At 48.1% G+C, this 24,361-nt stretch overlaps 1 protein-coding gene across 3 annotated transcripts in view; it reads right to left on the reverse strand.

Annotated features, from left to right (window-relative positions):
* Nucleotides 1–906: 906 nt before the first annotated feature.
* Nucleotides 907–24,361, reverse strand: part of LOC103020984 (opioid-binding protein/cell adhesion molecule) — a 1,085,929-nt gene continuing 1,062,474 nt past the window's right edge. For 2 of the 3 annotated variants that reach the window (XM_057553511.1, XM_057553513.1), the window contains exons 5-8: nucleotides 20,369–20,506; nucleotides 19,868–19,988; nucleotides 19,241–19,392; nucleotides 17,982–18,323 (exon numbers count right to left, since the gene is read on the reverse strand). In XM_057553511.1, coding sequence (XP_057409494.1) covers nucleotides 18,181–18,323; nucleotides 19,241–19,392; nucleotides 19,868–19,988; nucleotides 20,369–20,506 — 554 coding nt within the window. In that variant the 3' untranslated portion in view covers nucleotides 17,982–18,180. Of the gene's footprint in view, nucleotides 6,254–17,981; nucleotides 18,324–19,240; nucleotides 19,393–19,867; nucleotides 19,989–20,368; nucleotides 20,507–24,361 lie in introns of those variants that run through there. The other variant, XM_057553512.1, reaches the window with a different exon arrangement.

Raw genomic sequence — 24,361 nt, forward strand, 5'->3', positions numbered from 1 at the left:
GCAGTCTTAGGAATCCAGTGGTTGAAAGGGAAACAAAAACTGTCCAGGGAATTTTGATAGAACACACTGAGGGAGGTAGATTCACCAGTGGTGCAGCTGAGGAAACAAAGATGAGCAAGGTAAAACGTCCAGTCCAAGATCACACATGTAGTCAACGGCAGAGCTCAGAAGGGTTGGTTGATGTATAAATATGGTTGGTGAGAATCTGGGTTGCAAGAAAGAGGTGAATACCTGTTCCTTCAGAAGAGCAGATGAATGTGTGACCAAGTGGTGGGAGATTTACTGAAAGAGAAAGATGTTTTAGGAAAGACAATCAGAGGAAAGGAGTTCGTTCTCCAGATCTCTTTCTCATGCTATTACACTATAGATGCCACAGTAAACCTAAGACAGAGAACAGTTCCTCCAATGGCATGTGCTTTTAAGAATAAATGTGTATCATAGTCACCATATTTTCTCATACTGACTCCTGTCAAAGTGGTGCTTGATCCGGTGGACTCAACCTGCAGGAACTCTTAAGGAGCGCTCAAACCGAGCAGTAGCTGGTCATTCTTTTTCTGAAACTTCTCTTGTGATTTCATTTTAGCCTAGGTCAATAAATAATTTAGACTTTGAGGCTACAGCTGCATTTTATAATATTGTATTTTATATTATTTGCAAGTGGCATAGATATGTGATATACAATTGTAATATGAAATTGCCTAGGCTTCATAGTATTCTGTGTGCATGTGGGTACATAACATGCATGAGAGAGACAGAGAGAGAGAGAGAGAGGGAAATGCTACTCAGTTTTCTGGTTGCATCTGCTTCCCAAAGCCTAAAACACACACACGGGAGAAGCACAGCCTGCCTAGTTTTCTCCATTCCTGGATACCCAGTGAGGTGTCCTAATAAACAGCCCCCCAAAAGTTACAAATTTCTTTGAACTTTATTGATACACTGCACAATCACAACCATCTCGTATTCATCCTGAATTAGAAAAGGTTACAACTACAATGTAACATGCACAAAATTCAGGTAGTATATTCACCCTTAATACAATTATTGACAGAAATCAAGTCTTCATTGATTTTTGAAGGAAAAAATAAGAAAGAAAATAGAAGGGGAAAAACAAAAACTCTAGAAGGCTGACAAAGTTATACTCTTGTATCATGTGATAAAATTTTAAAGCATTTGAACATAGATTTGTTTTAAGGATAATTGTGAAAATGGGCACACCCATGGTCCGACACAGCTATAACGGCACCATTGATGTCATAATTTTTTTTTAATCTAGAGGACTCTGAACTTGACAGATACATTTTCGTACACCCACACATTCCTCACAACTGCACTTTACATGTCACAAAAGGTTTTGAATGATTAAAAAAGCTCCCTTTAATGAACACAAGGGCAGCTATTATTACTTATCATTGCTATGATCGATATCATTATAAATCTGCCAATAGCGTAGAATGTGGCCCCCCCCCCAGAAAAAGAGTAGAGGGTTCACCATCTTTCTTTCCCCACTCAGGGTCATGGAACAACTAAAACAACCCTGTGCCTTTAAAAGGGCACTGTTGAAAGAAACAAAATGGAATGTCTTTTAAAATATGGGAAATTAGGCTTCGCTGGCTACTTTCAGGCTGATGACAATCGTGTCTAATTGAGTCCACTCCACATCCTCTTGGACTGCCAGCATTCTGCACCTGAAGGCTAAATTGCACTGGTTCAGCTCTCTCTTTTCGCCACATCTTTTAATTGCATATCTATTTCTTCCTCCTTTCATTTACTTCTCTTCTCTCAAGAAATGAGGGAAATGAGACTGGCATTTTTATTGTTGGCTGTTAGTGAGCATTAGCAGTTCTCATCATATGGTATTTTTTGAAAATGTTGCCTTCCTAGTTACACACCTGTGAAGTTTTACTGCAACTGCTCCAACTTATTTGTCTTAAAATAAAATAAACAAGGAAGTTTTGAAGAGTAGGAGGGGAGGCAATTGGGCATAAGTTTCTAGGAATAGGGCTGATGCAAAATGAAAGCAAACAATCCTCATATTTGGAGAAAAAGAAAAAAAAATGAATTTTGCCAACTAGAAACATTTTATGCTGCTTCCCCTGCTTCCTCGAATTCCAAAGAGATTAAATTTTGTTTTTGTTTTTAATTCTGTGGAGGTTTTTGGTGGGGGGAAGGGGGGCTGGTTCCAGGTATGACAAAGCCAGTTTTTCTCTGGTGAGGACTCAGGGTCAGATTGGAAAAGATGACATGGCCCCATCTCTCACCCCATTCCTCCCCTCCTACCGATAACATCCACACACAGCCACAGAGGAGAAAACCTTCCCTTGGCACTGGAAGTACCCACCAATCTAATCTACAGCCACTCCTGATGCACTGTAGTGGAAAAGCTCTCCTGGAGACGGACCGCCCACTTTAAGGTTCTCTACTCTGCTCACGTGACTTTTCCTGGCATAAGGAGAGATCACCAACTCCTCCATGTGGAGAGCAAGTGGCTGCATTGATGCAGAGACACATCCTTGAACTCATCCTTGGCTGTGGACTTGTCCCGAGTCCCAGAGGACACTTCCCACCCAGGTTTTGAGAACTAACTGACCAACGTGTGAAATGAATTGTCTAGCGTGAGGCATGGCTTTCAGAGGAAAGAGCCCCAGGCCTCTTTGTGATACAAAGCCTGAACTTCCCTTCTTTTTAGTTGAATACAACTATAACACAACAGCCACACGTCATCTCTCTGTAGGAAACAGGTGCACGTTTTGACCACCACTCGCCTGTATGGCCTCCCTCCCCCAGTTAAAACAAGAATGAGAAAAACTAAACGCATTTTCTTCAACTTGCAGAAGACTGTATCAGGCACTTGACATGAAACTACTGAAAAACAAGCTTGGCCAGGGCCTTAACACTAGCACTGGCATTGGAATTACTTTGGTGGGAATACATATTAACTTGGTCTTGGAAGGGGGAGGGTTTCAGAGTACCTACATAGCTGAGTTCCTCTCACCTGATTTCCTGATAAGCCTTATTCGGTTTCCTTCCCACGTGCAAAACCTATGAAGAGCCACACGTCCTCAGAGACTCGATAACTCATTTTTTCCTCCTCTACCCTAACCCCCGCCCCCATCACTGGCACCTCGAAAAAAATCTCTCCAGCAGGCCTTATCCATCCGCCTGCCATATGTAAAGTGAGCATGGATAGTGTCGTTAGTAGGCGTTTGCTGCTCTATATGCTTCAAGATGCTGGGTAACAGCTCCTGTCCTATGGAGACATCCCCACCAAAGGAACCCAAACAACCCAGAAGCTGGAGTACGTCTGTTGTGCAGAAGGGTTTCCTTTCCCACTGCCCCATTTCCTTGGGTCTTGTTTCCTTGGTTTTCTTTACCCAGACAGGTGAGGATTAACGGTAGGAGTCTTTCCCTCTGAAACAGGGCTGGAACCTGTAACTACCAGACATGCTTCCCAGTATCCAGTGGAAGAGGCTGCACGGAGTCCCACAGTGAGTCTGAGACCCAGGCTCATTGTGCTTGGAAGGTTCTGGATCCTCCTGGCTGAAGGAGGACGGGCGCCTTCCTCTAGATCAAGTCCCGGAGTGAGGAATACGCCCAGCTTGTCCATTTCAAGCACCGTGTTCTCCAAGACGGTACCGTCTCCACAGCCTCCACACTTATTTTACTCCAGAGGAACAAGAGTATTATCAGCAGAACATTCAAATGACACATTAAACACTCCTTCAGTGTCTGACACCAGCCCGGCTCCCGGAGCCCCGTGTGGTGACAGGCCTGAAACACTGACGTCCGACCTTTAATTCTGACTCCGCGCCTGTTCGCGACTGTCCCTGGGACTTGAAATCCACACACTGCTTTTGGCACACCAGTTACGTTCCCCCAGTCTGGCTCCCGGCAACTCCCTGGGAAATGCAGATGTCTGCTTACAGCTGGAAAGTGTAATATTCATTCACGCCAGCTCTCTTACGGAAGCGCCTAGCTTTTTGTACGCCAAGACAGCCTACGTGTGTGTGTGTGTGTGTTTCTCCACCGCGTACGGCACGTTCATGTGTCATAACGGACAGAAACAAAGAGGCCACATTTCAGAGGAAGAAGATCAATTAAGCATCGAAGGAACGGAACTCTATGGAGCTGGTATTTCTCATGTTTTAGACTGTGGAGCTGCAAGAGTTTTCCAGCGGGTCTCCAGCAGGTCTGGGAGACAGTCACTGTTGACACACCTTCTCATCCTCAGCAGGTCACTCCCTGCAGCACAGGACAAGGGCACAGCCCTGCAGGCTTCCAATGCCATCATCTTGCAACCCTGGCACACTTGCTGGCTGAGTCCTTCTTGTCCCAGGAGACAATACAGAAAGATCAGGTCAGCTCTTCTTTGTGTTCTGGAAACATCTGTTCTGAACATGGAGAGCTGAGGGCATTCTTCTCCAAAGCTCCTGGAGAAGCAGCCTGTATCCGAGGAAATTGTGTGTCACTTTCCCCTTCTGTTTGCAGTGTTGTGTTAATCAAGTGCCTGGAAATTGTCAGTTGCTCAAGTGCCCTCAGCTCAGAAGAGCTTCCTGAAACATATACCAGAGTTGTCAACACACCCGCCATGTAATTGGCTTTCATCAGCTTTTTACTGGATAGTTTTGAAACAGATGAAACCAAAACTGGAGGAGAGAGGAGACAATAGCAGAAGTCATCCCACTCAGATGGACAGCTCTCTTCACACTGCAGAGACAGAGGTGTGTTTTTTCTCTCACTTTCTTGCTATTAAGCACAGTCGCACAGTTTCCTGGCATGCACTTTCTTGAAAGGCTGAGAGAAACATGAATTTTGGCACCTTGTCCTTCCGGTAAGAAAGAAAAAACACGATACTCATCAAGGCTTTGCCAAGGCTGATCTGCTTCCCAAGAAGGTGTTTCTCAATACACAGTCTCTGCTGGGAAGAGTGAGTGACCGATCATTCGATTGCTACTTTTGCCCATCTCTTACCAGTATTTACTTTGGGTAGATGGGCTAGCACATTCCAGACAGTCCATGACATATTGCTTTTCTATGTTGTTAGCCTGTGAGATCATTGGCTTTCGCATGAGAAGCTGATAGGTCATTTTGAAGATGCCAATATCTGCAGAAGGTAGAGGAGACATGAATCCAGTGGAATAGACACAATATGGTTAGAGATTAATGTGGGGATGGATTGATTGATAGTGAAGAGTGGGGAAAGAAATAGAAAGACGTGTTAGATAATTACATTGATAGATGGATAAATAAAGTAAATAGATTGCTAGAGAAGAAGATGGGTGGGTAGATAACTGGATGGAACAATCAATCAGACAGTTGAGTAGATGGAAAACCGTATGATTACTTTCATGGAGAGCTTGATAAAACCTAAATAATCAGCCATCTACGGATCATTGTTTATGAACTGGACAGCATTTTTTTGAGAGAAGTACCATCCTCAAAATGCTTCCCCCTTTATTCAGTCACATGACTTCTAAATGTTTAGTTTTGGGTTGTGTGCATATCCCTAAACTTCGAATCCCTATAGCTGGTAGAGAAAGCAGATAGGGCAGAATGGCTAAAAAGATGGCAATGTTTCATATATATATAGAGAGAGAACTTCCCAGAAAGAAAGGATGTGAACCCTCGTGTAATTAGACAATAATAAGCATGGAAGGAGTGATATGTACATTATAGTCAGGAAAATGGTCCAAAGCTTAAAAGACGCAGATAATAGGACACTTGGATATAATTCTTGCTGTGCACTACATTATAAGTGAAGTTGTGTCTTCAGGGTGTTTGTTTATCACGAGGCACATTTTCTGCCCAGATGGAGCTTATGGTTTACTGGGGGGGTAGGGTTAGTGGTGACGGTGTCAGGAAGGCAGAGGAAAGGGAAGGGCCAAGGTAGAGGAACAGATTCCATTTTTGGACACACCAATGAATGATTATCCTACACGTGGTAGAACTCTGCACACCCCTTCCCCCCCAACCCCACTCATTCAAACTGGAGAGAAAAATCAAATAAACAGACCAACCAAACAAAGAAAAAAATCAAATCAAGAAGAAGAACAGAAACAAACAAAAAGAAGCCCAAACTGGTTTGCTCTCCGCAGTGTAGGTAAAGTCTGTGATATGGAGAAGCCGGCGTTGCTCAGAAGACCTATGGTTTCTTATCAAAACTTGATGAAGAAGTGGGCAAAGAGGGTCCCTGATAGCCAGAGGCAAGCCAGTGCTCTAGAGGCCGAGTTTACACCATCAATGACAGCTCCAGGCCCTGTGTGGGAGAAAGAGAGACAGACCCATTAGCGCACACCCAGAGGGCACCATCCTCATCCCCTGACAAGCACCGCATAGACATGCTTCTCTGTGAGCAGCTCCCACCCACCAGTGACCCTTCCAAGTCTGCGTAAATGGAAAGTGCCCATTGGGAGAAACTCAAAGGGGCTTATCGCTGGGGTGCCTGGACCCTACAGCCTGCTCTCAAAGACTGGGGTTTAAAAACTAAAAGAAGTAGAGGGAGGGAATGGTTAGACGTGCGGGCTAACAGGTTAGGGCAGGACCTTTGTAAGCAGCGCCTCTACCTGTGTTCTCTCCTTGGAAACCGTGTCCAGGACAGACAGGGGTGGTAGGGGAAGGAGAGGGATGAGGGTCAGAGTGCAGGAAAGAGGTGGGAGGAGGAAGGAGAGGAAGAGAAGATTTTGTGAAACACAGGAGTCTAGGTGTTGATGTGGCTGACTTTTCATCTGGTGTGACTGGGATACTGGGGCGGCGTCTCCCAAAGCCGCTGAGGAAGAATGAATACGTACACCCAGAGTTTTAAAGACTGTGGTCGGGTTTGTCCCAGCAGTCAGCGATGCATCTCCAGAGGTGACAAAGAGGACCCCCGTTCTCAGCCCCAACAGCCACCTTACGCCCCTGCCTGGCAGGGCTCTCCCTCAACCTCTTTCTTTCTTCTTCCCTCTCTCTGGCCCTCTTACACACCCCTCGTGAAACCCTCATATTCCACTGTGAAATAAGACCACGGAATCACAGGTGCGATCCCTTTCCCTTCATCTGCATCCTTGAGAGGACAAACCACGTGCACTGGTATCGCCTTGCCTGTTCCCAGGGCCCAGGGTGGAAGGCTGAGTGTCCAGCTCTGCCCCTGTACTCCTCCATCACCTTTATTTACCAGCATCAGAATTTAGGGTCATAAGCAAGACCAGAGTAGCCAGAGAGCAGGGAGCACAGAGTATTCCGGGGAAAGCAAAACTAAGTGTTAGTCAAGGGATTAGAAGCAACCCTGTAGGGCCAGTGACAAAGGGACCGAGTGACAGGCAAGAGACGCAGGGCTTCACCGCCTCCTTTCCTAGTAAATTGGCTTGTTGGAAGTAACCTTACTACTGAAAAAAGCCTCAGTGGTGCAGGGTCTCCTCAGACGGGAGCCAGGTCACGTGGCTTGCTGGTCAGTGCAATGGCGCGGATCCAGGCCTTGCTGGGCGGGCAGTGATGCCGTCAGCCTGGGGACGGATGGTTCTCTCACTCCAGCAGCTGGCATCCAACTGTTCCCACCCCAGGGATCTCAGCAGGATTCCTTTTCTTCCTCTGATTTACAATACAATTCTCCTATTTACTGAAAATTCATATTTCCTCGATAGCTTGAGTCTTGCTCATAGTTTTCTGTACTTTTGTTATACAGCCTTTGCAGATAAGGGCAGAGCCCAGTCCTTAGCCCATTGCTATGGTCCCCACGACAGCTTCATAAATATATATAGAAAGTAGCCTGACTCTGGGGCCCCATCAGTCCAGGCATATATCCTAGGAACTGTACTGGCCTACGGAATGCGCTGAGTTGGAAAAGGCCCAGTTTGAAGCTCAAGGTAACTCTCTATATTGTCTTCTGCAAAAGATGAGTGATTTAGATTTTTAAATGAGTTTAAAAGGAAATGGGCAACACAGATGTGTAAGACCCATATGTTTTTGTAAAGAATATTTAAAATATAAAGTCTATATTGTATACATGATATATATTCCCTAGTTATGTATATGTGTATATATATGCACGTGTGTGTGTCTTTGTCTAATTCATTCTGTTGATATCAACTTAAGAAACAACTGAATGGGCTCCATTCTAGACAGAAGGAGGTCTTTAGCTTAGGAATCACTTTATTCCAAGTTCTGCCAGTGGGCTTAGCATTTCTGGGGATGTCATGCTACCAGCACAAGGTTGAATGTAGCTAAAACAAACAGGAGAGGAGGAGTATTAGGAAGACAAAGCAGTGCGAGCTGCAGGGAAAGAAGGGGAAGAGTCATCAAGATGGCAGGTAGCAGTGGCAGTAAGATGTTCATGCTGCTTAGGCAGGGGTGTTAACAGCCTCAGCTCGCTTCAGCTGAGTTCTCCAAGGAGTGGAACTCTGAGGGGGCCTCGGTAGGCATGGGGCCTGCTCAGCCCGCATGGGGGGATGAGATAAGGCATACTTATATGGTGCTTTCTGTGTGGCAAACATGACTCTAAATGCTGAACATCTACTAATCCGTTTTATCTTTCTGAACCCCTGTGGCATTCCTATCTTATAGATGGGGAATTGAGGAGCAGAGCAGGTAAGCACCCTGCCTGTGGCCACAAAAGACAATACACCCAGAGCTGGACTAGAACTGAGTCACTCTGTCTACAGGGTTGGTGCCCTTGATTATCACAGCTCTACTTCCCCTCTGTGGAAAACAATCCTTTGTGCATGTTTTTCAGAGGCCACGGCGTCATGGAATGATGGCCTGGGGATCTGGAGACCCAATTTCTCCACGTGACTCTGCTGCTTCCCAGCTGAGTGCCAGCTCCTCTCTGGCCTTGGTTCTCCCACCTGCAGTGAGAGGAGGCTGGGATGCATGACCTCTGAGCTCTTCTCCTTTAGTATCCTGAGTTACTGAATGGCTGGAAACTCTGCATCTGGTCCCAGAAGGGACAGCTGGGGAACAGCCAGATGGCCTTTTCCAGGGGTACAAAACCATCACCACTCCTGCTTTCTGCACCTCAGCATGCCATCTCCTGAGACAGCAAGAGGGCGCCAAACATTCCTAGACCCTAAAGTTTCCTTTTCTGTAGCCTCATTTTCTATGCATTTTCAGGAAATTTTATTCCTTAGCAGGTATTATAAGCCCTGATTTAAGCATCAGATGACATGGCAATTTATTCTCAGACTGCCTTTGGCCAATCAGTGTATGAGAAAGGGCTGAGCTATTCTGGCCAAAGAGTTTACCTAATCTACTAGGACAGAGATTAAACTAGCCTTGCTTTCCTCCTATGGATCCTGGACACATCTGAGATTTGGCAGTAGGGCCTACAGGAAGTGAGGGGCCTACAGGAAGGCTCTCGGGCTTTGTTCAAAGCCGGGAGAGAGCGGCTCACGTCCGTGTACCATACTCCAGGTTGGAGGAATGTAAGACAAAGGCCATCAGCGACGAACTGATTCTTCAATGGCATCTTCAAGGTAACCCTGATCCTGCTGGAAATGAGGGGGAAAAAAGAATCTGGGTTGGGTCTCTCCCATAGGCTTTCTGTATGCTAAGGCCACTCACCTGATTACGCAAACGCTTCTCTGTGCTTTAATACGGCAGAAGCAGTGGATTGCTGCTGTCTAGCGAACTGGTGTGGTGCCGTGATTACGTCTACGCGTCTGCCCTGCCTTGGCCTCGCTGCTTTGTCTTTGCAGCCCTGAGCCCTTTGGGGTAAAGTCTCTGACCACCGTAAAAGTGCAACCAACGCTTGGGACTTCGGCTTCAGACCAATTTGGGCTTAAATCCTGAGTCTGTGGCTTGCCAGCTACGTGATCTCAGACAAAGCACTTGCAGTTTTCTCCTTGAAAATAGGGGTAATAATGTGGAGTTTTCAGGATAAAGGACTGGAGGGATTAGGACAGTGTCTGGTAGGAAGTAGTCATGTGACCGTGGTAGGAAGTAGTCATGTGATCGTGGTAGGAAGTAGTCATGTGATCGTAGGAAGTAGTCATGTGATCGTGGTAGGAAGTAGTCATGTGACCATGGGAAGGGCTGCTCTGGTGGGTCCATACCCCCTACCTTCCACTTGTTAGTTGAGGCTAATATTGGCTTATTTCGACCTTTTCCAAATACGTTGATCCTGAGCTGGGTTTTGGTAGGTGAGAATGAGGAGGTGAGAGAGGCCACCGGCCATTAGGGCCTAGGAGGAGGGTGTGGGGCACTGGGCAGGGCAATGAGAGAGTCCAAAGCCACGCTCTATGGCAAGTCCAAGGGCAAAGGACCAGTCTGCGAGGGAAGCATACCCCACGCTGGCCTCGGAAGCCATGCCGTCCACTCAAGAAATGCGTGCTGGTGCTGCCATGTGCCAGGCTCTGTTCCAAAGCCTCTGCCTGCACACACCCTATCTTCCATTAGCTTTTTTTTTTTTTTTGGCCACGCTACGCTGCATGCAGGATCTTAGTTCCCCGACCAGGGATCGAACCCGCGCCCCCTGAAGTGGAAGCTCGGAGTCTTAACCACTAGACCACCAGGGAAGTCCCCCTGTCCTCCATTAGGACCTAGAATTCCTCTGTCCTAGTCTAAATCAATAAAGAAACGTAAATATGTTTTAAGCCCTCACAGATTCTGAGAAGAAAGTCCTTTGGAATGAAATAATCCAACCTCCCTTCCATCTCAGGAGCACCCTGCCTGTCTAAGAGGATTGAATTCAGGAATCAGGGAGAACTGAATGTGAATTCTGGCTCTGCTAGTCACTTGCAGGATGACTTCAGGTGAGATGGTTAACTGCTCTCAAACAGTTTTTTTTTTTCATGTATAAAATATGTGGGGAGGTGGTTTTCTCTATACCTGCAGGGTTGCTCTGAGGATGAGTGAAGATGATACGTAAAATCACTGAGTATAAGTAAAGGATGAGTAACAATTGGGTGAATGAGAACCAGGACCACAACTGCTAGTCTCTAAAATAGTACCTTTTGTGGGGCTCCTGCTTTAAATAAAGAGACCCTGTGTATACTGAATTCTTAAAGATAATTGCCAAACACCCACTGAAAGCAAACGTGACTGTGGCTTAGCAAGTGACTGGTCTCTCCTGACAAGACCTGAGTTGGCTCCAGCCACAGGTAAAGGCTGCCCAAGGAAGGCCAGTTATTCTGAGGAAGTGCATGTAGAAGCCCAACTCTTTCTGTGGGCAAGCACCACATTCAAGAAATCTTTATTTATGGTTAACAGTGACTCAGTCTAATAGAATAGCTCTTACAAACCTCAGCCTTAATTAAATATTTTTCAGGGATAAACTAAAAGTGAGAACATGTAATGATGCCCTTTCCCCTCATTCCAGCTGCTCCTTTCCCCTTCCTCAACACTAAAAACGTATTGCTTCCTTCTTTCCTGAAGCTGAGCAGACTTGAAAAGCTCACGTGACGACACAAAGCCACAAAACCAACTGTGAATGACAACCATGACAACTAAATACCTTGAGGACATATGCAGACCAAAATAAGTTAGTCCTCAGCACACAGAAAGAAGAGATAAAGAGACAGAAATGATCAAGAGATAAATTCCAGAAACGGTAAATGTCACAAAGGTCAATCAATCAGTGCGTGTACTCTGGGCCGGAGGGAAGATTTTATGGTATGGCCACGTGTGAGACCCAGCAGCAGTAAGACAAGTAAATAAAGAAAGAGGCAAACAAACAAATGAGCAAAATAAAGTCCACTTTGGAGAAGCTACTTACTTTGTTAAATTAAATATACTACACATTACACATTTTTAAAAAGCTAATTTGGTTGAGGGCTTAGCATAGAATTAACCTGCAGGCCTAGCTCTCCTGGAAGCAAGGGTTTGCTGCTGCGTTCATGGGCTGGCTGATCACCCTCTGGAGGAACAGATTTTGAAAATCAAAGTACCCAAACTCAGCACAAAGCTCCCAGAAAACTATATAAGTTTACCGATGAGGATCCTGCCTCACAAGAGATTTTGAAGCTTAAAAATGGAGGGTCCATTACAAGTGAGAAAGGTATTGAAATGTCACCCTTGTCCTTTCCATGATTGCAATGAAAATAAGGCACAGTTCTTCAGCAAGAAGTTCGAAAGCAAAGTGTTTCTGTAATCCTACTAAAATAGCAGGTGGTCAGGTGATCACATGAAGGAAAGAAAAGAGAAAAAAAAAAAACCCACAGCCGAGTTGAACTTGGTGATAGCGCAGTGAGATCAAGGAGGCATCTGAAGTCTAAGAAGATACAGTTTTGTTCTGAAATTTGGATGCGTTTTATAAATATGAATGTGAACTTTGTGACCTTCCTAACAAGGAACCAAAAGGATAATGATGTTCCCGGTGATTAAAAGAGGAGCGAGGAAATCTAATTAGAGGGTGTGTGTTACACTTGCTGGGGAAACGTAAACCTACTTTCAGCAGTGCCGGCTGACGAAGGTGCATCGTTCCCCTTCAAAGGGAGCTTTTCCTTCATTGTCTTTAATTACAGCAGAAAACAGGGCCCGGTGTTTTTCTACAAGGAAGATGAACGGGGCTTCGCAGCTCCAGGAAGGCATGCGGATAAAGAAGCCAAAAAGGCAGCCATCTCTGCTTTGTGCTCCCACAAAGCCCAAGGCCTAGGAAGTTCATATCAGAAGTTAATTCAAACCAGTCAGCGCATCACAACCCTGAACAAAGCAGGGCTTTGGTCTGTGCCAAGCCGGAAGCGGGGGCGTGTGCTGACATGGGCACAGCCCGAGTGAACGCTCAGGCTAACGGCCAGATGCCAGTGATTCAGACGGAGCAGGGTAGGGGCGCGAGGCAGCATCAGGAGTGAAACATGAACTGTCTGCATATTTTCTCCTAATATGTTGACATTTCGCAGGTTGGGGAAAATACAAATGACGAGGCTGCTGCCATCAGCCAGGAACGATGGTGTTTCTCTCTGACTCATTCCCTCCCACCTGGATTTAAATTGCGGATTTGGAAAATAAAAATCATATACGTTATCAGCAGGAAATGGACAGGCACGTGCAGCTTTTGATGTCTCTGCAAGAAGAAATCATTTGACGAACGCCTTCCTCAACAGTCTGTCGGGATGTTTGAGATAGCCTCCCTCACAAGGGAGAAAGACCCCGCGGGAGGGGACCCTAAATTTCAAATTAGAACTGGGACGTAAGGGGGGCTGGAATGCAAGGGAAAGTGTCAGCAATGTTGATTTGGCTTCCCTGCGGGGCAGTGGGGGAGACTATAAGACCTTTTGAGTATTTGGCCTTCCTATGGCTAGTGGGGAGTTTCACCCTGTAAGAGGCTGTAACCCATTGACTGGAAGATATATTTATTAACCCAACCAATGCTTACTGGTCAATAACTATGGTGAGATACAGGGCTACATCCTTTAGTGCAGAAACAAATACAAACAAAATATAAGCCTAAGGGTAAACTACCAAGAGAGTCCAAAAGATGGGTGAGTGATTCTTCAGTGGGGTTCAGAAACACTTTATGGATGGGGCACCGTTAAGTGGAAGCTTAAAGGGTAAGTACAATTTTATCAGGCAGAGAAGAGGGCAAACGCCTCCCTCTGTGACCCTTCAACACACTGGAAGAGACAGTATACCTACGGGTTAGAAAGAAACATGGGTTTAAGGTCAGACAGACCTGGGTGCAAAACTGGATGTTAACGTGTCCTTCTACGGTGGAATTGCTATCTGCGGGAAGGATTCAGTCACATGGCTTAAATTCTCTGAGCTCCAGGCGTACTTACCTCGAAGGGTTCTGAGCTGTCGGAAGCCCCTTCTGGCTGACCCCTACTAGCTAGTAGCTTATTCTCTGCTCTAGTGCAGCACTTAGATTCTATATTCTATTGTAAATGTCTATTTACTTGCTTGTAGGAGGTTGGGAAGTCTGCTCCTCTCGGTACCTAAACCCTAAATCTAACTCCTGGCACACAGTAGGCTCGAAACAAACATTCGCTGAATCAGTGAATTGATGGACAGAAGCAGCACAGTCGAGGCTGGAATGTGCAATGGGATCGGGCACCCCGGGCAGGGCGGGGCGGGTGTCTAGCACGGTGGATGCAGAGAAGGCAGCGGGGAACTTGGGGCCACGAGGGAGGTTGATCTCAGAGCAGGAAAGGCCTTCGAGGGTTTTCTGGGAGGCGGTTTTCAGCAGGATGTGAACAGGTTCATTCTGAGTTTGGGAAGGGCCACCTGGCCCCGAAGTGGCAGATGGAAGAGAGATTGTCAAAGACAAAGGAACCACCCACCGGTAAGAGAATGTCGTAGCCAGACAAGCCCCGGCGTGAGCGCGATGGCAGTGGCGGGAGGGCTGGTGCCTGCTTGCTCCGACCTGCTGGCTGACAGGTGTGGGGTGAGGGAGAGGAAAGGGTCAGGATGGCCGTGGAGATTGTAGTGAGGCGGTGGGTGAGAAGATAAGGTGCACGTTTGAGGAGGGAAGGGGCGCCAGGGAGAGAAAGATGGAGATTCCCCTGGGACCTTCAGGTAGCAGAGCGTCTTGTGGCTCAGAATTGAGGAAAGCGCTAGGGACACAGACCGGGGAGCCCCCAGACTGCTGCTTGTAGACTGTCTGGCTGCCTGGTCCTAAGCTTCCCTGGGAGAGCTTGCCTAGAAAGCATGTGCTCAGGACCATCCCGGGAGATTCTCATGAAATGGGTCTGGGACCAGGCCCATGAATCTGCATTTTTAAAGTACCCAAAGCGGTGGGCTGAGATACAACTCTTGAAGATGCCCGAAGACACAGAAGACCCTTCTCCTCTTGCTGTAATGCCACCCCTGAGCAGAAGGTGGAGGGGCTAGAAGCAGACTGAGACCGAGAGGGAAGAAGAAAGCCACAGCCAGTCACATCCTAGAAGCCAGAAGCAGGGTGTTGGGGGCCAGGGAGGTCTGGGGCTGAGGGGAGGCTGGGTCTTCGGAGGGACGCAGGCGTGAGACCGAGGCCTGGATTGGGCTGGATTGGAGGTGAAGGGAGGGGAGATTCGGGGTCCTCAACTCCTGCACCCAGCCCTCAGGTCTCACCTGGAGCCACCTGGGGGAAAGGTGAGGTTGTTGGGAGCCTTTATAGAGGAGGGCAGGTGGGGGGCAGGGCCTGAACCAGCTTTCCAGGGGGGACCCTGGGTGAGGGCAGCCCAGGGTGCAGGATGACAAGAGCTGGTCCGGCTGCCTTTAGTTGATGAAAATCCTGTCTGAAGAGCCAGCCTGATATGTGTATTTTCTATGGAGGAATGGCCATTAGCAAAAGAAAATAGAGATTCTGTCCTCATAGTTTCCAGGGGCCAAGAGGTAGGCCTTCTTCCTGGCTGCTCTGAGGGGCTGAGGCTCTGCCTTGAGGAAAAAATCCCGAGCCCAGATGTTGCACTAACCAGAATATTTTGCCATTTTCATTTGCAATGACAAGATTCCTAGGAGCGGTCCCCATTCCTGATACTTAACTCTTAATGTAACTCATCTGTGTCGCTGCAATTGCACAGATAAAGCGTGAGAAATCTGTTTGTCTCTCGGCAGCATCCCCCTCCTTTCTGGCTTTGTTTGCCTTCTCTGTCCCTCTCCCCTGCCGGTTCCAGTAATACAGAAATACAGACGTTTACACGGCTCATTACGTGCCCCGCACTCAATGCAGTGCCGGATGTAATCAAGTTCAGAATGTTCCCTCCTTGCACCCTAAGGACAGGGGGATGGGGCCTCTTGCTCAAGACCCAGTGGAAGCAGAATGGGTGGCAAGTCGAGAGAACGTGAGCGGCTTCTGCAAGAGGCAGAGCCGTGGCCAGCAAGCTGAGCCCGGCCGCCCCTGCTGCGTGCGGACCTGGCCAGGCTCCAGGATGCCAGGGCCCAGGTGGCCTCCCAATGCCTCACCCACTCAAGAAAGCTTACGGATACTTCGAGCAAGTTGCTGGCAATAGGCACCGCACCTGCTGCCATTCCCAAGGTTACGGATGCCAGGTTTTGGAGAGGTGCCTCTTACCCTAGTTCCCCTTGTTTTTCAACAGAACAGAGACTTAGGAAGCTGGAGAGAAGCCTGGAGTCTGCTTTGCCCTGTGCTTGTATTTCACAGGCGACCGCGGAACAGAGAGCAGCACGGTTTGTGGCAGGGTCAGGACCGGAACTCAGTTTTCCCCATCCCCGTGCTGGTCTGTTCTCTACCTTCCGTTGCCTCTCCAGTCCCGGCAGTGGCCCGGGGCTAAGAAAAGTGCACAGTCTGAAATGCCACTCTGAGTTGGCACTCAGCTGGGTGACCTGTTCTGTCTGTGCGGCTTCTGGAGGGGCAGCAACTGGTGGTGGGTGAGGAGGAAACATCCCACGTCAAGGTCAGCCACTGATTCATCTTTGACCATCACCCACCTACCCGCGTGGTCTCTCAGTTGGCCTAAGCACTTCCTGTCTCAGCCCACTGTCTCCATAGCCTGTGTCTTCTGCTTTCATCTCATTTCCCTTTGTTCTGTGCGTGTAGGTAGGAAACATAGGAAAGACATGTTTGTGTGAGAGGCCTGTCATGAATGTATGTTGGGATGGGTTCACGGTGCAGAGTCCAAAGGGTCTCTAAAAACCAAGCTTACAGTCTCTGACGGCAAACACAAATGTGTGCCTGGGGTGCAGGGTGTCTGTTAGTGTGGCTTTGGCGAGTATGAGCAGATCGGTTATAAATGTTCAAATGGTCCTTTAAAAGAACGCATTCAGATCAGATGGAAGAGGGGAGACAGAAGTGGAAAATGGGTTCAAACAGGCTAATTGTTGACACGGGCTTCGTGTGGTTGGCTGCATTGGGATATGAAGCTGTGTCTTTCCTAGGAGCTGAATTGGGCCCTCCAAGTTCATATGTTGGAGCCCTAACCCCCCATGTGTATTTGGAGATGCAGCCTATAAGGAAGTGATTAAGGTCAAATGAGGTTATAAAGGTAGGGCCCTGATTAGCTAGGATTAGCATCCTAATAAGAAGACACACCAAGGAGCCCTCCTCCACCCCCCAGCTCTCTCGCTCGCTCTCTCTCTCTCTCTCTCTCTCTCTCTCTCTGCACATGCTCAGAGGAAAGGCCATGTGAGAACGAAGTGGGCGTCTACAAGCTAGGACGAGAGCCCTCATCAAAATCAGCTGACAGATCTTCCTGGCTTGATCTTGGCCTTCTGGCCTCCAGAACTGTGAGAAAACAAGTTTCGGTTGTTTAAGCCCCCAGCCTATGCTATTTGGTTATGGCAGCCCTAGCCGGCGAATGAATCCTTAATCTCCACACACTGTTGTTCTCGGCTGTGACACACTTCTCTCCTGAGTTCATGGTACAGAGGGACAAGCGCCCGGATCACCTAGCTGTCAGTCCTGGAACCCTTCTGTCGGCCGCATCCCCCCACGGGCAGCCCCACCGACTCAGGGGTGACGGCAGGGTCAGTGGCAGAGAAGCAACCCAGCCCCACCCTTTCTTCTAAGTTTTATCAAGACCTAGGGATGGACATTCACAGACACCAAGGTGTGGGCAGAGCCAGTGGCCCATGATTGTCTCGGATCCAGAGCTGTGGAAAGGGCAGCTGCAGAGCTGATTCCAGAGCTGGAAAATTCAAAAGTTACCATTTGCTATGTGGCTGAGATTGATTGCAGACAGGGAGGGTGAGGCTTCCACCCGGGAGGCAGAGCTGAGGCCCCATCTAGCACGCGAGGGAGCGTGCGAGTGTGTGTGCCCACGGTTCACACCCTCATCCTCTGGGAAAACCCTCCAGCACTGAGGAGGGGTCTGGGTCTGGGTCTCATCAGCACCTCTTTACTAGCTACACGTACTTCAGTGTCACTTAGCCTCCTGGGTCCTCCTCTTACCCATCTTTAAAATGGGGTTAATAACCTGTCTTTCACGGAACTAGCATGATGCCTGGAAACCAATACTTGGTAGATATTATGATGATCATTATGAATAATGACCCAAGTACTTCTATTTTAAAATGAAACTTTCAGAATTAAGTCATTAGCCCTTTTTGCCTTGGGCTGGAGGAATTATACATTCACACTAGTGTGATTTCCCCATGGAGACGATCATCTGATAATCCATTTGGTGTCTAGGCTGGGTTCCCCTCGCTGCTGCTGTGTACAAATAGCAGAATACTCATCCCTCTTAAGGCCACCAAGTAGAAGTTTCTTGTTTTGGCGGGGGGGAAGCCCTTCTCTGGAAACATATAACGATATTTCATATGCACATGTGTGAAAGCCATCATATTCTACATGCTTGCTACCTAAACTGTGCAGACCAACCCCCTGAAGTCTAGCCACTAAGAAGAAATAAACCAAGGAGGCGGAGCAGGCAGGCCTGTCTTTGAAGGAGGCTTAAAATCAAAAACATAGGCATTCAGGCAGGCAGAGGAGTGAAGGAACATGCTATACCCACCTGCCACTGCTGATGAGGGGCTTATTTCTAAGACACACACAGCACAATGCACACACAATGCAGAGAGAAAACAAAAGACATAGATCACACATTTCAGATGGTTGGTGGACAAAGTTCAGTTCATGTCAATGCTGAAAGCTTGTTCAGGGTCTGAGGTCCATGTGAAACATGAATACCTTTTTGTCCTATTCACCAGACGCTTCCCTCTAACCAAATCTCACCAAATAAACACGCACATACACACATGGGCTATCGCCACAAGCTGGGCCTGGCCCGTGGGGTGAAACGTTGCACAAGGAGATGGACACAGCAGCGCAAGAACTGAGTGAGCGAGGGTGAGGTCTCCCGAAGGGCTGCTCAGGGCTCTGCAGACCCCTCCCCCCGTGCGGGAGGGAGAGACCTGCGGAGAAGGGGCGGCTGTCTCAGCCGTGGACAGAGCAGTCGTCCCGATGGGGACTCAAGCCTCCTGCTCTGTTCATTCCAATGAATGAGAACGTGACAGGCAGTCAACATGAGAATCATAATGGCAGCAGGTAACTTGGCTTAAAACTGTAAATATAACTCCTGGAATCATCGACTCTTACTGTAGAGGGTATCTTAAAACTATATCTAATTTACCCCCAGACCAACAGACAGTACTACAATCGACCTGTTCCATGGTTCCGTCTTGTTGACGGTAACCATTGTGCAGCTTGGTTCAGAGCTCGGTTTACTCCTTTGGTGAGGTGCCCAGCTCACCTTGCACGAGACCAGGAGGTACCAGTTACCTTGCACACACCACGTACCATGCACCAGGAGAATGGCGGTGGAGTTGCGTTCGCATCTAAGGTGGGGGGTCGAGCCCTGTGGACGGACACAGGCCAAGCAGGCTGCGCCCTCCTCCCGCCCGAGTCCCTGGAACCCCCCGCCCCGCCAAGCCCCACGTCCAGGCCTCCTGCACTCACCATACAGTGTGATGCTGGCGTTGGTATTCCCAAGCTTGTTCGTGGCCACACAGGTATAGTTCCCATAATCCTTCTCTGAGACGTTGAAGAAGGTCAGTGTGGATATGTGGCCTCTGCTCTCGACCCTCACGCCGTCCAGGCCGGTGGCCAGCCTGCAAGAAAGGAGGGGGTGCGACGGGTTTGGTTGCACACACAGAGTGAGGCGGCAGACGGGCGGGTCCGGGGAAGTCCAGACGCCACAGGTGGACCCACACACACACTCTCCCCCTCACAGAGCCCTTCCCTCAGACTAAGCCGGCCCCTCTACCCCCCAGCTATGAGCACTGCAGCCTCCATCAGGGGCCAAGAAGGAAGGGCGCCCATGCTCCAGGGCTACATGCCCCTAGTCCTTGAAGATAGCCGTGTCTACAGCTACTCTGATTCTGAAACAAGGTCCATCAGTTTTGCCCACTTCCCAGCTCCCTCCGTGTTTTGCTTCTGGCTCTAAAAGGAGACTCTGTTATAATGGAGGCTGTAATCAGTTTGGTTTTGCCATATCTTCCCCCTGGACTCCATCACCCTCCTTCCACGTGGGGAACGATCCATCAGCTCTGCTTCGGACATGCCCTGTTTCCGCTTTCAAGGTACCTGGTATCTTCCTTGAACCACTGGAACTCAGCCGTGGGCACTGCAGAGGCTTCACAGCTCAAGATGCCCTTCTGGCCAACAGAGACACCCGTGTTCTTGGCTTTGGAGATGTAGGGCGGGTCTGCAGGGAGGTGCAGAGCGAGTCGGTGAGACAGGTGAGAAGCACATCAGTCACCTGCTGTGCACGTCCCCCTTCCCAGCTAAACGATCATGTATTTTAGGAAACGGACTTCTTGCTTGCAGATACTGTGTTTACCCCAGCATCTCTTCAAGCCTTCACACTAACCCGGAGTTCACGAGTCTCCCCATCAGCTAAAAGTTCTGACAGTCACAGGAAGACTCCATGGCCCTGGAGGTGGATGGGCACAGCAATCTGATACTGTCTTTTCCTGCTGGAAACAACTGGGGTCCATCAGAAAAAGACACTGCCATTACCTCTTCGTCCCCTTAATCCCCATGCTCTCCTTTCCCCTGGAACTCGCTGACAGTGGGTCTACTCACAGTTGACAGTGATTTTTACTTTCCGCACATCAGGGGCAGCAACATCATTCAAGGCGCTGCATTCATACTCCCCGGACTGGTCACGTTTGATGTCAGAGATTTCCAGGTATTCGTCCTCACTCACAAAGCCCTGGCCGTCTGGGAGGAAAGAAACAGAGACAATCAAGAAACTGTGAAACCAGGGGCATAACTGTACAGAGCTTAGAAGAGAAGGAATATAAAAAGCCATAAAATGGGGGTTTGAACATCAAGTCAAAGATTCTGGACATTATGTTGGCCCCAAAGTATTTGAAGAAATTCTCTGCTTGAGTCTTGGATCAATGGATTTTTGTCCAAGTCCCTTTAACTTTTCAGACCATTTGATAAGAAGGGCATATTATTATTTTTCTTACATGATTATTATGAGGATTAATTAAAAGTACATATGAAATACTGTAGCACATTAGTAAGCTTTGATATTTTTAAACAGAATTGTCATGATCAATAATATAATTTTTTAAATGTGGGAATAACTTTAGGGTATGTGAGTACGGACATCTTCATTTTCCACAATGTAGAGATGCCTTTGTACACAGAATACAAACTACTAATTACTTGTAGAATGAATAAGTGACCATTTAACAATTTGATACAAACAGACACAAAGCAGCTGGTTGGTTCCAAACTGTCCTGGAGAAGATACAGTGGAGAATGAATGAATGAGTAAGTCCTTCTTGACTGCTATGCAGTAGGTGCTCAATAAACATTTGCCAACATAAAATAACCCTGAGATCCCCAGAACCTGGGGTGAGGGAACTCAATGGGTGTAATACCCGGCTTTGTAGGACATTCTGGAGGCTTCATTCTCAGGCTTTTGTGAAGCTTGCAATTCATGATCTTAAATACTCTGGGGCTGCAAAATTGACATTTCTTGCAGCCACTATTACACACTCTTTCATAATCTGACCCCTCTGCTTGTAAAGAGGACAGACCTTCTGTCTTAAAACACAAATGTCCTGCGGCTGTCAAAGCACCAGGCTCCTGTGAAAACCCAGCCAACCCAAAGGCCGAGGAGAAAGTACATCCATTTGCATTTCTTTTAAGCCTGATACCTGATTCCTTTTTATGCTCCGGGCATGAGAGCAAAATTAGTTTTCAGGATGATAAAAACACATTGTAACTTTTCTCACACCCTATAGAAGCATAGCTGATCCAATGGTTGCTCGACAAACTAAGTCTGGGTCCACGATGGGTTTGGCGCAGGAAGTGGGGTGTCGTGGGGGTGGGCTGATGGGCAGACGTGAGGCCGCTGCTTTGGCATCCTGACTCTGCTCCCGTGGAAGCATTGGGGAATCCCCACCACCCTGCCCCTTTCCCAGGACACTGGCTTTTCAGCTCTCGGGGCCTTCCTTGCCCCCATCACCCAGCCCCCCCAGGGTCACCACGCCCACCCAGGCTCCACCTTCAGTGTCTGGATGTTGGTGATCAAGGCCAACCCCAGAAGGTGTGGGGCTCCAGGCAAATACGTAAACAAACCAAGTCGCTCGAAGTCAGCTAGGAGCCCAATCTCATGCTATTCTTTGAAGGAAATCGTGCATCCGTCGGCCAGCCAAGCAATCCACTTACCAGGGCACCCTCCTGGAACTTAGGCCGGTTGACAGGCCCCAGGGCAAGCCCACAGGTGAGAATTTCAGGATCTTGGGAATCTGGTGGAACCCGTGTGAGGACTGGCTGGAAGTAGAGGCGAAGGGGGGAAGTGGGGTTTGGGACAAGTCCACACTTCCCAGTCTGAGATGTGAGTGTCGCTCCTGAATGGTATTGCCGGCCTATGCTGGTCCCAGGCACCAGATGGGAACTTTGAAAATTCTGAGGAAGATGCTGCAGAGTAGGTGCCTCCTGGGGCCCTGTTCGTTGGGATCTCAGGGTGGTGGTGCTGGTCATGACCCTCTACCCCAGCAGACATTTAATCACCCAGGCTGGCTCATATCTAATTCCTCAAAGCTCATTGGAAGGATGTCAACATCTGCTCAGCCTTTTTTCCTTATTTCTCTTAGACTTAAAGAATCTCAGAGTTGAAGGGGGTTCTGAAATCACTTATTTCAGGACGTCTAATAAAGATAAAAATTGCCTCGCTCATTGAAATGATGCTGGTTGACCAATCTAAGTGGTTTTAAGGATTAAACAACAATAAAATCAGACAGACCAAAATGACTTTCCTGATTCAGCGTGCCTTTTTTGCGGTAAATAAATACAACGGGATGGAAAGGATGGCTTTCTCCTGCTAAGACTCCATCATTCTTTCAAAATGTACCGCAGTGTATTTGCCACAGGTAATTAAACCCCCTGCCCTTAACCAAACAAATGAGCTACCTACAGTGGGGCTGGCAGGGCACACCCCAGACCCCAGGAGTCACCTGCTCTGGAGCACCTTCCTCAAAATTTTCAAAGTTCCTGTCTTTGAATTGGGGGAGTTGGGGGCAATTGCTGGACAACAGGCCACCCTCTGCAATGCGGGAATTTATCTTCACCATCTGTACTGCTGTTTTTATGGACTGTTACGTGACAGCAAAAAAAGGGAGGGAGGAAGGAACAGTGTTTCACATAAAATGGGGATCGTTACGATAATACTACCTCATTAAGTGAGAAAATGAATTTTGTCAAGTTAGTTCTATAAAGTAAGTGGTTCTCAGGTTTTAATTTGCATATAAATTCCTCCGAGTTTTTATATCTATATATATATAGATAGATTCTGATGCGGTAGGTCTAGGGTGGGCCTAGGGTTTTGCATTTCTACCAAGTGTCCCAGGATTTCCATGCTGCTGGCCTGGGGCCCACACTCTCCACCATGCGCTGTTCTCAGCCCGTTCTTACTCGCATGTGCATCCGGGTCTGTGAAGGGGCCAGCTGGTCAGCGATGTTTCCTGCCTGCCCTTTGCGTTGAGATCCTCGTGGAGCCGGCATCTCAAAAGACACCCTCTCTTTGCAGTTGAGAGCTTTGCAGGGCACACTGACGCTGAGGATCTGGACCCTTGAAGCTACTTTTCCACTGAGCCTTTGTGATCTTACTGCAAAACACGCGCCCACTCGAACCCAGCTTTCTTTGCTAAGAAAGGGAAGATGTTGGCACTTGTCCCCACCTCAAGTCCATGGAAGGAGACGGAGATGCTAGTTTCCTAATAGCTTTGAATACTGGGTGAGATTTGCAAAGCAGAACAAATCTAGGTTGCTAAAGGCCTGGAGACCTAGGAAACTGCAAGGTGGAATGCTTTCCCCGCCCTCTCCAGTTCTGGTTGCGATGTAAAATCCTGATTCCATGCTGCAGAGGAAAGGGCAGGAGGGAACAAATGTTTGAATCCTCTTTGCTAGCTGCTAGGAAGGCAGGCTGCTGACTGGGGGGGCAGAGGGGGGAACCACATGAGGGGGGACAGGAAAGGAGGGAGGAGGAGGCCGAAGGATGCACTGGTGCAAGGAAGGAAAGAAAGGCAGACGGGGTGCAGGCGAGATGCCCAGGGTGCAGGCAGGATGTTCTGGATGCCATGGGAAAGGTTCTGAAGACACATTCAAAAGGGACTTGAAAAAAAAGAAAGGCTACAAGACTATTTTTTTCTGACAAAACAGAAAGCTTCAAGTCTGCCCTGCAGTTTTGCTTAATGGTAAGAGGTCCTGTAATAAGCCAGTAAGCCAGAGGCATATCACCCTGCCCTATGCATTCGGACAGCCCAATATAACATGACCGGAAGCAAAAGGAAGCGGCTCTGCATCAGTGGCTGAAATATATTAAAAAAATGTGGGTTCTTTCTTTCCACGGCGGAGCACTTTGAAGAAGATAAGTTCAATCCACTGTATTAGGAAGATTAAGATCTGCAAGGATACAAATGGGGCCATTTATCAGCGATGGGGGAGGTCCCTGGACTCGGACCCCGCAGATGCAGGTCTCGTGCTTGGGGAAGGGCTGAGCCGGCCCCATAGTTCCGTGGGCACAGGGCGGCCTCTTCTGCAGGGACACATATTCTG

The sequence above is a fragment of the Balaenoptera acutorostrata genome, chromosome 9 (assembly GCF_949987535.1).
Source record: "Balaenoptera acutorostrata chromosome 9, mBalAcu1.1, whole genome shotgun sequence".
NCBI classification, from domain to species: Eukaryota; Metazoa; Chordata; class Mammalia; order Artiodactyla; family Balaenopteridae; genus Balaenoptera; species Balaenoptera acutorostrata.